Genomic DNA, 17,845 nt, shown 5'->3' on the forward strand with positions numbered 1-17,845 from the left:
TTAAATATTCTTGAACTTTTTCCCTGAGATTCAGTTAAGCTTATTGTAAACATTTTGTTTCTTGTGTTTAAGATTTTGGGTGGGACCAGAGTAGTATTCAGCCTATAGCTAATTTTTTTTTCTGCTAGTGGGCTTCATCAAAATGAATAATTTATGCTCTTCAAAAGAGACTATTTAAAAATTGAAAAGACAAGTCATAAATTGGGAGAAAGTATTTTCAAAACACATATTTGATAAAGGACTTGCCTCCAGAATACATAAAAAACTAATAAAAAACAAACATCCTGATTTTTTTTAAAATATGGGCGAAAGATTTTAGGAAACACTTCACCAAAGTATAGGATGGCACGCACCCTGGCTGTTATGGCTCAGTGGATTGAGTGCTGGCCTGTGAACTAAAAGGTCACAGGTTGGATTCCAAGCCAGAGTTTTGGGTTTTGGGTCAGCTCCCTGGTTGGGGTTATGGGAGAGGCAACAAAGGGATGTTTCTCTCCTTCCCTTTCTCCCTCCCTTCCCATATCTCTAAAAAAATAAATAAAATCTTTAAAAAATAAATAGGATGGCAATTAAACACACAAAAAGATGATCAACATTATTAGTCATTAGGCAAATGCAAATTATAACCACGATGACATCACTACCCCACTTTTAGAATGGCTAAAACACAAAACCAAAAAACTGAGCATACCAAGTGCCGACAATGATGCTGAATGGTACAATTATTCTGAAAGACTGGAATCCAGTGCAGTAATACAATACCATTCCTGGGTATTTACCAAAGAAAAATTAAAGCCCATCCTTGCCCCAGACCTATATTCAAATATTTGTAGCTGCTTTATTCATAACTGCCAGAAACTAGAAGCAAACAAATGAACATCAGCTGGTTAATCGATGAACATCCATACAATGGAATACTACTCAGTAATAGAAATGGAAAATATATTGATATACATAAAAATACACTGAGTACATAACAACATTGATAAATCTCAAAGAATTGTGCTATGTAAAAGAAACATACCCAAAAGGCTGCATATTGTTAAATTTCACTTACAGACATTCTGGAAAAAGAAAAGTGGCAAGGACAGAATAGAGGCTACTGGTCGTTGGGGTGGGAGTGGGCACTGGGGTTGACTAGAAAGGGGTAAAAGGGGAGTCTGGCAGAAAATGGACATGTTCTGTATCTTGCTAGTGGTGGTAGTTACGTGACTATATGTGTTAGTTAAATGAGTGGAACCATACACTGAAGAAGGTAAAACTTGCTATATAAAAATTGTACCTCAGTAAACCTGCTTAAAAAAAAAAGAAAAGCCAGAGGAAGAATTTGCCACCATTGATAGGCTCTTCCTGGGAATCCATTCCTAAACCCTAGGAGCACTTCCCAGAGACCAGTTCTAAACCCATTCTGAACAGGGAGGACAACTGTAGAATTGGAAAAGCACTCCAGCAGTCATCTACTTTGAAGGGACAGGACTGGGGGTGGGGATGGGGCGGGTGGAGAAAAATATTTGGCATGAATTTAAAATAAAATTTCTGGTAAAAGTAAAATCTACTCCATTGAAAAGAGTGATGGATTTAGGCATTACAAAACAAACCACAGGAAGTCAGGGCACCTCATTCACACATCCTCCTGCTGAGTCCCCTGTGAGGCACAGACAAAGGTAACTGGGTAAGACAGAAGACCTGAGTCCCAAGTTCCTCTCATGAGGTTTATCCATTTTGATAATTTTGAATTTCAACAAGTCATATAACCTCTTTGGGACCCATTTTCCTCCTCTAGTTAAAAAGAGCAGTAGACTAGTGTGGTACATTTGGTCTTAGCCCTGGTTCCTGGCACAAAATTCCAAAGACCCTCAATTTCCTGAGCCACAGAGTGTCTTTTATTATTCATAAGGGTCACCTTCAGAGCACCACTGAGTTTATGCTAATGTGGTAACTTAGGGTGGGACCCCTACATAGCCTTAAGATGGGGCTGGTCACCAGAAAGACCACGTGATAAGAGAGTGGGAGTTTTAGCCCCACCACTGGCCACAGTAAAGGGGCAGGGGGCTACAGATTAAGCTCAATAAAAATTCTTCAACATTATTTATTTATTTTTTTTTTAGAAAGAGAAGAAGCAGGGGAGAGAGAGAAACATCAGTTTGTTGGTCTACTTATTTATGCATTCATTGGCTGCTTCTTTCCAAAATAATACCATGTATACACATACACAGACACACACCCTGAGAGATACAATGGACCACTGAATCCCATCCAGAGACTCTTGGTCTTCATGCTAAAGTCCAAGTTCCTTATCACATCACTACAACATTCCTCACAAAGGACAGACTGAGCCTCTGGCAATCCTGAATTCTTTAAATGCTAACCATTGAACAGTCTGCAGGCAATTTTCTGAGTCACAACTTAGTAAATGATAGCTGTTGTCTTCCTGGAGGCCTTACACATCGTGTCCCAGCAACCAGGAAGGGGATTACAGTTTTCTGTCTACTTCATGTTCCTTACCTCTGTATAGTTTTCTTTGCTTGGAATCTCCTTATCCTCCCTTTCCCTGTCAACCTGTACTTAGCTTTCTAGTGCTGGCTCTGGTGTTACTTCTTGAAAGCCTTGCCTTATTTTCCTAGTCTAGTCAGAGGCTCCACCTCTGTGCCTATATTTAAAACTGCACTGCTGTTTTCCTTTTATATTCCTGACCCTTTTCTGCTGACACCCCCATTAGACTGTGAGTTCTTGGAGGGAAGAAACCATTTCTATGTGGCACTTAACACAAGTCCTGGACATAGTCGATGCTCAACATGTCTAAAAAGGGAAGGAGGAAAGTCCTGTGACTCTAAATCCTAATGACTGCTCCAGATTTTGTACATTTCTCTTTCTGCAAAACACCTGTCTGAAGAGGAACACAGCTGTGCTTTATAGGCATTATCTGATGAAGGACTAAGATACTGCTTGTCTCCTTTTTTTGTTTACAAATGAGGAACTTGAGTGCAGAGAAATTCCCATGTTGTTAGACCTACCTGCATCCCTCCCAAAAGAGAATCCCTCACATTAGGAAAATCTGAACTCAAACAGCAATGCATTTGAAGAATGAATTCAGTGGATATCTTATAACTAAAACATAAAAGTTTAAAGAAATAATAATATCCTATTTTAATGGGGATTGTAAATAATTTTATGGAGGATCCTTGGCTACCAATTGACTTATAATGACAGCAGTAAAAAATATTTTTACTGTTTAACCTAAAAAATAACAATAGTTCCTCTTTTAGAGTCTTATGCAATCCTTCTAGCCACAAAAGAACATTGTGTGTGTACTTTATATTATTTTTAAATTTCCTCCACATGTGTTGGTACCCTTAGAACAGAAATGCATGTTTCAAATTAACGACCATCAGCAAGTGCAACCACAGCTTTCATCCCTTGAGGACCACTAATGATACACCTGTAGAAGGTATCAACCAAAGGTAATGAAATCACCTACATGTAAAGCTCATAGAACCCAGGAAGACAGAAAGACATAACTCTGGCTACCTGAGAAGTGGCGAAAGCTTATTTTGGAAATCAGGGTGAAAATCTTGAGATCACAAAGTCATCTGATGAAAACCAAGAGCTCCACTCAAACAAACCACCTACTATGAGATTCATAAGAGTTTGCTGTTTCAGAGTGAATGAAGGATACAGCATAGAGGCAAGACAATGCTGAGCAAATTAAATGGTAAAGCAGGCAAAGCTAGTTTTAAGCCCCTCAGTAGCCCTCTCCAATGTCTTACTCCTCTTACCCCTATTCTCTGCAAGGTCTCTTTCAACATCCAGAAAAATGACAAAATAGAATACTTTGAAGATTATTTGCTTTTTGTCAAATCAGAATCTTGACCCAAAAGGTTAAGGTAGTATCTGGTGGGTATTTGAGGAGTCAGCAAGATTGTAATCTTCAACACTGAATGTAAGCACTTCTGTGCCATGCTTTCTGAGTTTCATTAGAGAATGACAAGATAAGGAGGACAAGAGATGTGCAGAAAGTAATATGGCTGAGCCATCCTGTGGGCTTCTCCAGTCAGCAAAAATGCTCTCTGGGAATAAAATGTAGTCAACACATTTGTTCAAAGAACATTTGGAAACTTCGTCCCCAACCTAAAAGATGGTCATAATTATGGAACAGCCCATTTGTTTCATTAGAAATGGAAGAGTGGTTTCTTTCCCATAACCATTAACTATATTCTTCACTGGACCAGGATGTGTTTATGTAGTTTTAGGGGACAAGAAACCTGGATTCCTGTTCTGACCTGGTTGAGCCTTCCTTCACTGAAGCATGCTATTTTTTGTCTATGGCTATTGAATGGTCACAAGAACTATGTTAGAAGGTTGAACTAAAAAGCAAGCTACAGGTTCAAATGCTTTCCCCTAGGGATAGGCCATTGTCCATGCATTTACTTAAATAGAATGGAATTCATGATTTCTAGTAAGCGCCCCTTCCCCCCCACCCCTTTTCATCTCTATACTCCTTGTACCTAGCACAGGAATAGGTTTTCAATAAAAACTTGTCAAAGAGAAAATTTCTTTCTTATGCATGCTTCCTCCTCATCTTTCTTATCTGAATTCTTCCCTGGGATGTAAGTGAGTGGTCCTCCTTCACTTTACTATCGCATTACCTGGTTGTTTTTCATTTAAATGGCAGAAGTCAAGAACAACAATAACAAAATATTTACTGATACTTAAGAGTTACTAAAAGTGTCTCTTAAGTTACAAAAAGTAGAGCCATTTTCTAATGGCAGGCAAGTTCACAATTAAACTCAAGAGGATCATTTATTACAGACAGATGTACAGTACCTAGAGAGAAATGAATAGGCATCTAAATGAGTATGAAGGCACCAATTCAAACTAGACTTTTACAATTGAAAGGACCTTAAATATCAGGTCACCAGATCTGGCGTCTTATTCAACCCAGACCAACCTTGGCCTAGTATCTCTTCCCTCTACCTCCTCCTGAGGCTAGCAGCTCACAAGAAGGCAAGTAAAGTAAGATAAACAACAAGGACAAAAGATAGCAACTGAAATGTGTAATTCAAGGCTCTGAATATGAATTTTCTGACACTAGTGAGATAAATTACATCACAGTTACTAAAATATTGAATTTCTCCCTTTCTTATCCAGTATCAGCACACAATACAGTTAAGTCATGGTGAGTACTCTTCCATTCTTTACATACTACTTAGAAAACATCATCATTATTCATAAAAGGTAGTTATAATATAAGGGAAACGGTGGTTGCTTCTTATAATTCAAGGAATTTAAAGCTTTTTTAAAGCCCTTACTTTTTAGCATCTTACTTTGTGCTTCTTTATTCAAGAAAATCTGTAATACTGAGTGTTGGCAGAGATGTGAGGACCTGGAACTCCCGTATGCTGCGAGTAGAAGTGTACACTGGTATGACCACTCTGGGAAACTGCTGGATAGTATCTAGCAAAACTGAACATATGCCTTCCCTTATAATCCAGGAATTCTACTCTCAGGTATCATCCTAGGAGAAGTGGGTGTTGTGTACACTAAAAACATGTTTTAAAAAGTTCACAGCAGTATTATGCATAGCACACAAAATTGAAAACAACCTACATGTTCTTCAATAGAATGGATAAAGAAAATTGTACAGTAAATCCATACCAAGGAATAGCGCCCAACAATTTTAAAAAATGACCATTGCTACTGAGAACAAAGTTGAGTCTCATAATCATTGAATGATTGAATGAAAAGAAGCTGAACATAAAAGAGTACATAATGGTTGGCAATCTTGTTTACATGAAGTTCAAAAACAGGCAAACTGATGATATCAGAAGTCAAAACAGTGGCTACTTTTGCAGGATAGTGACGGAGATAGGGCTGGGCTAGAATTGTTCTATATCTTGATCCAATGATTATGTGGGTATACATACATAATAAAAGCTAATGGAGTTGTACTGTTAAAACTTGTGCATATTTGCTATACGCAAATTATACATCATTTACCAAAATCTGCAGAGATAGAGAAATTTGGGGGCCCTTTCCTAAATAAAAAACTCAATACAGATTAAATATAGCTGTAAATCGTAATCTTTATACTTTTCAAAAATCTTTGTAGGCCACTGAAAAACTCCCTAGCATCATACTTAACAGAAAGTTAACTTTTTGTATTCATAGACTGAAAAACATACTGTACTCTACGTTTCAAGTGTACACATTTACTAATTAGTAAAAATGTTTAAGAAATACAACTCTTTCCCCCCACATTTTGCCCCTTAGGTTACATTTCTTACTGTTATTCTGAATTATTTGTAACAAAAACTATTGGACATAATTCCTGCACAGAGACTGTAAGGGAGAACCCTAGAATTTGGGAGCAGTGCCTGCCAATTCTAAGACCGCAGAACGAGGGCAGGGATCTGAGGCTCCCGGGCTCTCAGAACTGTCTCCTTCACCCGAAACTCCGAAACTCCGGCAACCCTCCCACCTTTGCAAACAGATGAAGTGCATCGAATGGATTGGGGTTTTTTTGTTTGTTTGGGGATTTTTTTTTTTTTTGGCGGAGTCCTTGAAAACTCCCTCGGGTTTTAATGCCAGAATAAAAATTGAATAGAGAAGGAAGGAACAGCTAGAGTCTTAATATGTAAATCTTGTTTGCATAATATTCCCAAAGTAACTGAACGTTTAATCCAACTGAAATTCGTCAAGGGAAGGGGTTGTTGTTCAGAATGACTTGCTTTGGGGGAGAAGGCGGGCGAATTTGCTAGAGCTCACTCCATACATAACCCCCCCCGGAAAAGTTCAAGACACCATCCAGGAGCCTACAGGATCCTGGGTCGGTCCCATCAAGGTCCAGAGCCACCTGGCGCAACCCTTGGGGTGGCAGACAGCAGGTGGAGGGCCCAGCAACTGAGCGAGCCAGCCGACCCGGCTGGCAGGAAGGAGCGAGGGCTGTGGGGCGGCCCAGCCCCCTGCCCCGGGCAGATCCTCAGCGAGGCCGCCTGCAGAGTCCCGGCAGCACGGTCCGAGCGGTCAGCGACTTTAGAGAGGAGGCAGGAGGGCATGGGGTGGGCAGGGTGGGGTCCTTGGGCCATCCGGGGGGAGTCGGAGAGCGCGACAGAGGGGAGGGGCGCGGGAGCCGGGGAAGGCGCTGGGTGGCGCGCGCGCGGAGGGGATGGCCAGGCGTGAGCCAGGGACTGTGCAGCCGGGGGCTGAGGCCACGCCGGGACTGCGGGGGGCTTCAAGTGGGCGAGCGGGGCCTTACCGAACAGCGGCAGCCGGCCGCCGAGGCGCGCCAACGCCGGCATGGCCTCCGGAGCCCGGGGTCCCCAGGCCGTACCGGCCCAGCCCTGTGATGCTGCCCACAGCGGCGCGCCCAGCACCGCAGGTGACTCTTAAGGATACGCGTCACTGACCGCAAATTCCCTCGGACTGGTGCAAAGTGGAAAGGGGCTGGATCTCTCTTAGTACTGACAGGGGCCGAGGCGGGCGGGCGCGCAGAGGTTGGGCCGAGCCAGGAGCGGGAGCCTGGCGCTGCGCAGCGGCCGCTGCCGAGCCCACGTGCCCGGTGTCCGCAGCCTGCGGCTCCACGGAGCCTGGGGCTCCCGGCAGCGGTGGTGGCGGGGATTGAGCACCACACTACCAAGGCAGTTATATAGGCTCAGCGACTCTGGTTGGGGAGGAGGCTCCGCGAGTCCCTGAACAACCTCTTTGGGACATCAGAGAACCAGAAAGCTTCCTCCTTGCGTGCGCGCGCGGGGTCCTTGAGGACCCAGAATGGGGGCTAAATCCGGCTACACCTGCGACCCTGGTCTGCGCGGAGGCTAACAGAGGGTTTCGATCCACTCTGGGTGGATCTTAACTAACCAAAGGTCTACTTTGTCTTCCTCACCATCTTCTACAATCCCGGGGCCGGGTCAGCAGTGGCAGCAAGAAAAGCAGGCTCGGTTTCACTGTCAACCTAGGCAATTCGGCAGGCTGATAACCAGCTAAAGAAACAAAAGCAAAATACAGTGCGTCCCAGAAGTCGTTCTGAATAATCCACTCCCTAATGCTTTTTCTTCATCGCATAATAAGTGCAGTAAGTTGAAGTTTGGAAAGCTCAGAATGCCCTTTCTGACTCCTCAGTTAACTAGCGCTTTGACCTTCACAAGCCGCATCTTTTCCACCTCCCACTGGACTTAACCTTCAAATGAGGTGAACAGATCAAATGGTTTATATTGTTTCTAAATTCCAGAAACTCCATGCTTTTAATAATTTGCCAATAAAGTATGAAAATTGACAGTGTTCATTTTTGGACATACAATCCTTTTACTTGGCTCTCATCTGCAGTAAAATGATCCCCCTCCCAGGGCAAGACAGAAACTTATTTAAAAGTGTGTCTTATGGTGCCGCCTCTATGGAAAACAGTATGGTAGCTTCTCAAAAAAATTAGAAATAAAACTCCCATGTGATCCAGCAGTTCCACTTCTGGGTATCTACCCAAAAGAATTAAAAGCTGGGTTGTGAAGATGTATATTTGTGCATCCATATTTATAGCAACATTATTCACAATAGCCCAAAGATGCAAGCGGCCCGGGTGCCCATCCACAGATAAACGGATAAATGAAATTGAACGAATGGATAAACAAAATGCGGTAGATACATGTAATGGAACATTATGCATCCTTAAAAAGGGAGGAAATTCTGAAATGCCACAACATAAATGAACCTTGAGGACATACTAAGTGAAGGAAGCCAGTCACAAAAACCATATAATTCTGTTTATATGGGACACCTAGAGTAGTCGAATTCACACAGACAGAAAATGGAATGGGGGTTTCCAGAGGCTGGTGGAGAGAGAATAGAGAGTGGTTGTTAATGGGGACAGAGATGCAGTTTTGCAGGACAGAAGGAGTTCTGGGGGTGGCTGTGGCAACAGTTTCACAGCAATGTGGGTGTTCTGAGCACTGCTGAACTGTGTGCACTGTGAAATGGCAGAAGGGCTCAGTTCCATGTTATGTGCATTTTGCCACAATTAAAAGTTTAAAATTCTTCAAGTGTCTGTCTTAGGTCATAGCTAGAGGAAGAGGCATGAGTTAAGTGAGACAGGAAGCTGGCTGGTGATGGGAAGAAATGTGAGCTAGTGAGCCTTCCAATTGCCCAGACCTAATGCATTACCTTTCACTTATAGTTTGATTATTGCAAACTAAAAAAAAAAGTTGGTGATTTTAAGTTTGCAAAATATCAGTTTGGGTGAGGCACTGTTCAAGGACACAAAATCATGATGCTATTGCTGCTTTTTCAAAGAATCTCGGATGCAAGGCAGAAATCTCTGCAAAGCGATGGTAAAATGGGAGAAATTTGGAATGGTTTCTAAGTGCACCTGATTTCCCCTGGAAATTGGTGGAGAAAAATAATTCTAGAAAAAGTAAATTGCATGGACTGAAAAATTTTGGAGGATGAGGCATAGGCTACCATTTAGAAGTTGAGAGAATGCCAATCATTCTTTGAAGTGTGCCAGAGTCATGCCTATCATGGTACCTAATTTATTCCTCATGATGACACTCTAAGGAAGGCAGCCCCCCATTGTCTAGAGCCTTAGAATACTAGTTATGAACACCCAAGTGTAAAATTTTATTGCCAGAGGTTGTGATACTAATGACAGCTATTATAAAAATGTGCTGTTAAAAGGTGCAGGAAACAACCAGGAGGAATACTATGGGGGAAAAATCACGAGAGAAGAGTAAGTTTGTGTGAGGGTTGGATGGAACATCTTGCCTTAGCCCTACAAGTGAAACATTTTATCTAGATTCTTGCCCTCATGAAGCTTAGGGGCTACATAGCCATGAGTGCGTGACCATCCATTTCATGAACATCTCTCCAGCGTCTCAGTTGCACACATATTTCTCTTCACAAATCGTGATATATTTTCAATGGCAACCATAGGCACAATGCTTCCATGTTATTTTTTTAAAATTCAAAGATTTAAAAAATAATACAAAGCTTTATGTTTTTCTTAAAATAAGGGTCAAGCAAAGGAAATATTTGAATAGGAGTCCTGTGAATTCAGTTGACATATTCTCATAGTACATGAGTATATATACTGGAGCCTGGAATGTGGGTATCCTCCTAGCTCTTCATTGCTACTTACACACCATTACCTCTTTTTTTCTCTTTTAAACAGAATAAAAATATACATGTTTAATACAAAAAAAACTGGGAAGTACAGTCATACACAAATACCTATGAATACCAACTAGTAATTATGACCAATCTGAGTCCATCCAGATTTTTCTCTATATATGTATGTACACATACATGTAGATTTTAAAAAATTAGTATTGAAAAATAGGATAATCTTATATATGCTTGTTCATAGCTTGTTTTTCCAAAAATCAAATGTCCATGTTGATTTTTCCACAAAGTAATTCTTAATAGTTAAAAATCCCATAATATGGATGAGTCATAATTTATGTAACCAATCCGTGTTGTTGGGCATTTTACTACTCTTTTTATTTTAGTTAATATTCAGTTATCATTGCAAATTTTAGGATTTAATTTTTTCAAAGCTTTTGAGCTCAATTTACACATCTTATTTTATTTATAAATCTGATATAATTTGTCCATAAATTTAAAAGACAACCTTTACTTGTAATTGATTAATAATGATCTTATAAATTTAAATTATTAATTTAAAATTTATTGTTAAATCTCTCTAAACATTTAACTTTTTTTTAATTTTGGGAAATTGAACACTTTTTTTTAAAGATTTTATTTATTTATTTTTAGAGAGGGAAAGGAGGGAGAGAGAGAGAGCAAAACATCAATGTGCGGTTGCTGGGGGCCATGGCCTGCAACCCAGGCATGTGCCCTGACTGGGAATCGAACCTGCAATGCTTTGGTTTGCAGCCTGCACTCAATCCACTGAGCTACGCTAGCCAGGGCTACATTTAACACTTTGATCAAATTCTCTTAGGCATTTCAAACCATAAGTCACACATTTAGTAAATGTATTCCTCTGTAGCACTTCAAATACCTAATAAAGTCTAATCAAACTTTTTTGAGTATTTATGTGCATAATGAGATAAAACTTGTAGATTTAAAACATAAACATTATTTATGAATTCAATTTGTTAAATATGTGTACATACCCACCACATAAAAATATAAGTTTAAAATGTAAGATTTTCTTACATATCAAATATTTCAAATGATGAATAAAATATAGAAACTGTAACAATGATTATAAAACCTATCACAAGATCTGTAGAAAAAGATTAACACTGTAATTTGACATTAATTTTTTACCATCTAAAAAGTTATTTTTGCACTTTCCCAGACTTGCAAGCTTACTTATCTAAGAGAAGCTCAGGCTGGCTGCAATGTGCATTTAAGATCATAGTTCACAGATTTGGCATTAGGAGATGAGAAGATGTCACAATAATTCACACAGGCCAGTCTTTATTTGGCCCACTACTTCTTCAAACCATTTTTTAAAATTAAAATCTAGTACACTATATAGTCTTCTTAGCTACTGCCAGTCTTTTCTTCACAATTTACTAGTTCATTTCTGTGATCACTTCTTGAAAATCCTTTACCTATGAAATCTTAAATTTTGATACACTAAACTAACAGCAACTCTCAACCCCTCCCTGGTCTGCTTCTTAATCAAGTCTAATTAGATTTGTGTGAAGAACGATCATCTGGAGTTAATCTGGAAAGTGAGCCTCAGCAGACTTTTAAAGGAAGGGGAAGGTCAAATGTGTTTTGACAGAGAGAAATATAAAGGTTCTGCTATCAATCAAGATGACTGTTACGTCATCTTGAGATCAGTGGAGGAGTCAAGTCATCATGGAAAACTCCTCTTGGGGTATAATGAAAGATGAGTTAGTTAAACGAAAGGAGGGGGATCGATTTTACGTAAGGGCTTTACTTTGAAACGGGAATTGGGTGTCATTCTCAGAGCAGCACGTTTTCATTCTAGGAAAAAACAGTAGGAAGGCTTAAACTTTGACCGTTACAAGAGAAAGTCTTTAAGGGTGAGTGACCATCACTTGCCAAGAACAAAACTGTTCCTGAGCACTTCGGGCTATAGGTTTTAAGAAATACAAGTTTCGGAGAATTTTTAAATTGAATGTATTGAGTGACGTTGGTTAATGATACCATACAGGTTTCAAGTGTACAGTTCTATAACACATCATCTGCACAGTCTCCTTCCGTCCCCATTTATTCCCTCTTTGCCCTCTTTCACCTCCCAAGTTTCAGAGAATTTTAATGTCACAATTATGATTTTAGAGATGGACCATATTTCATATATTTCTTCCTCAAATACTATGAACATAATCCTAAAAGTCCCAGCATTCCAGCAAACAATAACCAAATGTCTTCGGTTAGTACTACACTATATACATACATAGGTATCAAGACATTTGATTATATCTCCAGATTTACGGTTAACCATTTAAAAAGAGTTGCTTTAACTAAAGACTTTCTTTGCTTCAATCAGTCTTATTACTTAAGGGTTCATTATCCGATTTGGGTTAAAGTTGAAATGGTTCATGACTAGTTTGTTCCCTGTGGTAGGCAGCCTTTAAAACGGTCCCAAGGATCCCCGCCTCCTAGTATCCATGCCCTTGTGTAATTACCTCTCCTGACTGTAGGCTGGATCTGATGAGTCAATTCTAACATGCACAAAAACGGCAAAAGTGACAGGATAACATCTCCGAGGTTAGGTTACAGGAAGATGAAGGCTTTTATCTTTCTTACCCTCTACCCCCTCTCATTCACCTGCTCCCAGGGAAGTCCAACACCATATTGTGAGCTTCCTCATGAGGAGATCCATTTGACAAAAAAAATGTCTCTGGCCAACAGCCAGTGAGGACACGAGGCCCGACGACAGCCACAGAATGTGAGTTTAGAAGGTGATCCTCCCAGGTGGGTCCTGCAGGCCTGGCTTTAATCGAAATCCGAGGGAGCCTCTGAGCCAGATGAATTCACTTAAGCCCCACCCAGATTCCTCACCCTGAGGAACTGTGGTATAACAACTGCTCCTTGTTTTCGGCTGCTAAATATTTGGGTGATCTGTTAAACACTAATAGATACCTAATAAAGTCTCCTTTCTTTAGACTACTTTCAAATCTTAATAAATAAGTTCAGAAATGTATGGAACTTGGGTCAAGCAGGGTATCATTAAATTCTATGAAAGGACGAAAGTTGGAATGTGTTGAAAATAAAGAACAATGAGAATATGTTAGTAATAGTATGTAAAAATGGCTTTTATTTTAGCATCAGTATAAAATTTCCTTTGGATTGATTTATTTTAGTAAGATGAATGCATTTGCGTTGACTCATCAATACATCAATTTTTTTAGAGCTGTATTAATGTTTTATTTTATTTTAATTGTTGTTCAAGTACAGTTTTCTTTTACTCCCATTGCAGCCCACCCCCACAGCCCTCCACACCTCCCTCCCACTTCCATCCCCCCCTAGTTTTTGTCTATGTGTTCTTTATGCTTGTTCCTGTAAACCCTTCCCTTTTTCCCCTGAAATTCCCTCCCCTCTCCCCTCTGGTCACTGTCGGCCTGTTCTGTGTTTCAGTGTCTTTGGTTATATTTTGCTTGCGTGTTTGTTTTGTTGTTTAGGTTCCTGTTAAAGGTTGTATTAACGTTATTAAAACAAAAGACAACCCAACCTAATATCAAGAGAAATTGACCTTTCCATGAAGTGTTTGATATAGAAAACACCGATTTTGAAACATCTTTTTTTTTATTCAAATACCATTCTGATTATTCATGGTCCAAGAACATTCAAATAATAACCAAAAAGAAACAGTTGTTAAAGGTTGATCTTCAAACATTATAGCCAATGATGCCACGCTTGCCTATGATTTCGCCAATGTAAAACCACATCCACACCTCAGTGGCCACCAAACCATTCAGCACAGCTTCCTTAACTGTGAGCTGTTTGAAGCTACCAGTTTGAGCACTACTGACTATTTTTTTCAAGCTCTGTATAGCTGTTAGGATCTCAGCAGGGGTTGGAGGAATCAGCTCAACCTTGGCATAGTGCCAAAATGTGGCCAGTCGAGGTTTTGAGTAAGTCACAGCAGCATTTACCACCACTGGGGCCTTCTCTACAAGGTTACGGACAAATTGGGCCATAGTTGCTGGATGGAAATTCTGTGGTCCTCCAGGCCAGCTCAGTACATCAATCTTTAGGCTCAATGGCACACACAAGTATTTGGGTACCAGTTGGGCTGTACAGGATGACGAATGGCTAAAGAAGATGGTGAGAATAGCTCAGGCTAATCAAAATTGAAGTCATAGCACCATGGATGCAATTGGAAAACATTATGTTAAACAAAATAAGCCAGGCAGTGAAAGACAAATACCATATATCTCACCTTTAACAGGAACCTAATCAACAAAACAAACAGACAAGCAAAATATAACCAAAGACACTGAAATTGAGAACAGGCTGACAGTGACCAGAGGGGAGAGGGGAGGGAATTTCTGGAGAAAGGGGGAAGGGTTTGCAGGAACAAGTATAAAGGACACATGGACAGCCCTGGCTGGTGTAGTTCAGTGGACTGAGTGCAGGCTCGCAGACCAAAGGATCACAGTTCGATTCCCAGTCAGGGTACATGCCTGGGCTGCAGGCCAGTTCCCAGCAGGGGATGCACGAGAGGCAACCATACATTGATATTTCTCTTCCTCTCTCCTTCACTTCCCCTCTAGAGATAAATAAATAAAATCTTTTTTTTTTTTTTAAAAAAAGGACACATGGACAATAACAAGGGGGGAGGTGGAAACGAGAGGGAGGTGGGGAGGACTGGGGGTGTTGGGCTGGGATGGGGGTAAAAGGTAGAAAACTGTACTTGAACAACAATTAAAATTTAAAAAATGAAGTCATAGGCTTCTTGAGATCAAGGAATAGACAAAATCATTTTCAACTCTATCTCTGGTCTCTAGCACAGAGCTGTCCAATAGCAATATAATGCAAGCCACATATGTTGTTTAAAAATTTTCAGTAGCCACATGTTTAAAAGATGAAAAGAAACAGGTAAAATTAATTTTAATAAGAGATTTTATTTAACCCCAAATATAAAAATATTATCATTTCAGTATGTAATCAGTATATTAATGAGATATTTCAGTGATTTTTGCACTGAATCTTCAAAAGCTAGTACATATTTTACACTTACAGTACCTCTGAATTTGGAAAAAGTGCTAAGTTTTTATTGTAAATACTTGAACTATACTTGCACTTCATATAATTTAGAGTTAAAAAGTAGATTTGCACTCCCAAGTTGTTCCAAACATGCTTAAAAGTCTTCCAATAACTGAGTTGAGTACCATTTCCTAACTTTAAATTTACTAAAATTAAATAAGTAAAAAAAATTAAATGCTCAATCACACTAGCCATCTTTCAAGTTCTCAGTAGTGTGGCTGGTGGCTATGGTGTTGTATCACACACAGCTGATGTATAGTATATTTTCAATAAATGGCTGCTGGATGAATGAACTTTGCAACATCATTTTACCAACTAAATTATAGCCATGAGTTAAGCTGAAGAAAGGCTGCCTGGCATTTCTTCCAGAAAAACAATTATTAGTAATGATTATTAGTATCAACCAGAATGTTTTCAGTATTGTGTGGTTTTACTTCTGTTAATACCCAGCATGCTCTTCTACAAAGTGAAATTTGAACTCTAAGTCACCAGGGACTCCCTTTGAAATGTTTAAATTCTTTGATAACATTTATTTGTATTTTGGACTTTGGATATTTTGGGGACTTAAAATTCTCAACTAATAGGTATGGGGATGAAAGTCAAAATGACTAATGAATCGTGAATGGCAAAAAAAAGCCATTTTAAGAGTTAAAATGACAAGTAAATTTTCAAAACCATTGCAACCAATATTACCTTTGCATAAAAAATTTACTACACAGATTTTGCATATTTATAAAACCACACCAATGTTTTTCCCCATCCACACACTCATCTTCCATGGATTTAGAAATAGATCAGAAGTTTACTCTCCAAGTTGGGGTACAATGTTCACTTGAAAGACAATAGAAGACTGAGAGTAAACACAGGCTATTTCTGGATATTTAACAGAGTGGTGCATAGAAAAGCATAGAATGTTCATCTTATCAGTTCCATTCCCTTTCTGAAGCTAAAGCCATTTCTGTCCCTTTGGTAACAAGGGACGGACTGTTAAGCTTAGGCTGAGTTTTCAAATCTAAGCTGAGGGTTAAGACTTCAAAAATGTAGTGGTGGGCCTCGGACACCCATGGACCCACACCAGCTGACTGCACCTGTGCAGCTGTGCCTGCTGCCAGTTGTTGAAAAATGAATCCTTCACTCTTTCTGACTGCCCAAAAGTTGATGGAAGTTTAGATGCACAATGATACACCAGCGGGCAGCCACACACAGGGAACAATGTGGAGTGAATGAAGAAGTATAGAGGAGAGCACTGTGAGAGCATATGGGAATGACTGAACTACACAGTCAGAAACACAGCTGAAGGAAACAGCGTCACCATGACGATGAATGCCTTTGGTGACATGGTCAATGAAGATTTTAGACTGGCCTTCAAAACCAGAAGCACAGTAAGGGGAATATATGGTATTCTGAGAAACTTTCCTTGCAGAGAGCCCCTCATTTCTGGACTGGAGAGAGAAAGGCTGTGTAACTTCTGTGAAGGGTCAGGGGCTGCATAATTTTGTTGGACTTTCAGTGCAACTGGTGCCCTGGAGGGACAGATATTCTGAAAAATGTGCAAACTTATTCCACTAGGTGAGCAGAACCTAGTGGTCTGCTCTCAGTCTCAAGACCAGGAGGGCTGCAATGGTGGCTATAAGGCTTGTGCCTTCCATAATGGACAATGAGGGCTAGACTGAGAAGAAGCCTGGTATTATGCAAAGGCTGAATCTTGCAAATATGAGCCTGACTATTCTGCTGCCAATGGCATTGGCTTTGTAGACACCCATAAGTGGGAGAAGTCCCTTTTGAGGGCAGTGGCAGTTATCGAATCCATCTTGTTAGTATAGATGCAGTCCAGGATACCTTCAAATTCTATAAAGAAGGCATTTATTATGATCCAGACTGTAGCAGTGAACACCTGGATCATGGCATTCTGGTGGGTGGCTTTGACTTTGAAGGAGCAGATAAGATAACAGTAAATATTGGCTTGTCAAGAACAGCTGGGTTACAGGCTGGGGCATGAATAGCCACATAAAGATGGCCAAAGACTTGAACAATCATTGTGGTATCACCATCATAGCCAGCTGTCCTATCATGTGGCAGTGATGAAGAAGGACTTGATTGAGAATAGAATATCCAGAGGAGGAATTTTATCTTAAAACTGACCAGACCTTATTGTGAGGGATAAAACACTTGAATCATTGAAGAAGATCCAAGTTGTGATTTGAATTCTGTGACATTTCACACTGGTAAAATTTTACCACTTCTTTAATTACTGCTGCAAACAACTTTGTGTGATTGACTTGCCTAATAAGTTTTGAATTTTCATGTTTTAAAAGGGTGTATAAAGTTTTAGCTTTGATTTTTTATTTTTTTAATTGTTATTCTATTACAGGTGTCCCACTTTTTCTCCTGTTGCCCTCCTCCACTCAGCCCACTCCCTGCTCCCACAGTCCATCCCCACAGTGTTGTCCATGCCCATGGGTCATTCATACAGGTTCTTTGACTAGCCCCTTCCCCTTCTTCCTACCATTATCCCCTCCCATCTCCACTCTGGCAGCTGTCAGTCTGTTGCCTGTTTCCATATCTCTGGTTCTATTTTGTTTGTTAGTTTATTTTGTTTACTAGATTCCTCTTATAAGTGGGATTATATGGTATTTGTTTTTCACCA

The 17,845-nt window shown here is 40.1% G+C and overlaps 2 protein-coding genes and 1 pseudogene across 2 annotated transcripts in view; 1 reads left to right on the forward strand and 2 right to left on the reverse strand.

Annotated features, from left to right (window-relative positions):
* The window catches only part of FLT3 (fms related receptor tyrosine kinase 3), a 59,542-nt gene extending 52,008 nt beyond the window's left edge, over positions 1–7,534 (reverse strand). The window contains exon 1 of the mRNA XM_036018352.1: positions 7,253–7,534. Coding sequence (XP_035874245.1) covers positions 7,253–7,295 — 43 coding nt within the window. The 5' untranslated portion in view covers positions 7,296–7,534. The remainder of the gene's footprint in view (positions 1–7,252) is intronic.
* A 6,100-nt stretch (positions 7,535–13,634) lies between these two features.
* LOC114490696 (ATP synthase subunit g, mitochondrial-like) lies at positions 13,635–14,162 on the reverse strand. Its single transcript, XM_036018353.1, has one exon. It carries the CDS (start codon positions 14,127–14,129, stop codon positions 13,818–13,820), a length of 312 nt encoding a protein of 103 aa, XP_035874246.1. The 5' UTR covers positions 14,130–14,162; the 3' UTR covers positions 13,635–13,817.
* A 2,258-nt stretch (positions 14,163–16,420) lies between these two features.
* On the forward strand, positions 16,421–17,280 carry LOC114489001 (annotated as a pseudogene).
* The last annotated feature ends 565 nt before the right edge of the window (positions 17,281–17,845 follow it).

This window comes from Phyllostomus discolor, chromosome 2 (genome assembly GCF_004126475.2).
Source record: "Phyllostomus discolor isolate MPI-MPIP mPhyDis1 chromosome 2, mPhyDis1.pri.v3, whole genome shotgun sequence".
NCBI lineage: Eukaryota > Metazoa > Chordata > Mammalia > Chiroptera > Phyllostomidae > Phyllostomus > Phyllostomus discolor.

Bases quoted from the DNA above. Each gene is read 5' to 3' on its own strand.
- LOC114490696 (XM_036018353.1), bottom strand. From the start codon at position 14,129: ATGGCCCAATTTGTCCGTAACCTTGTAGAGAAGGCCCCAGTGGTGGTA.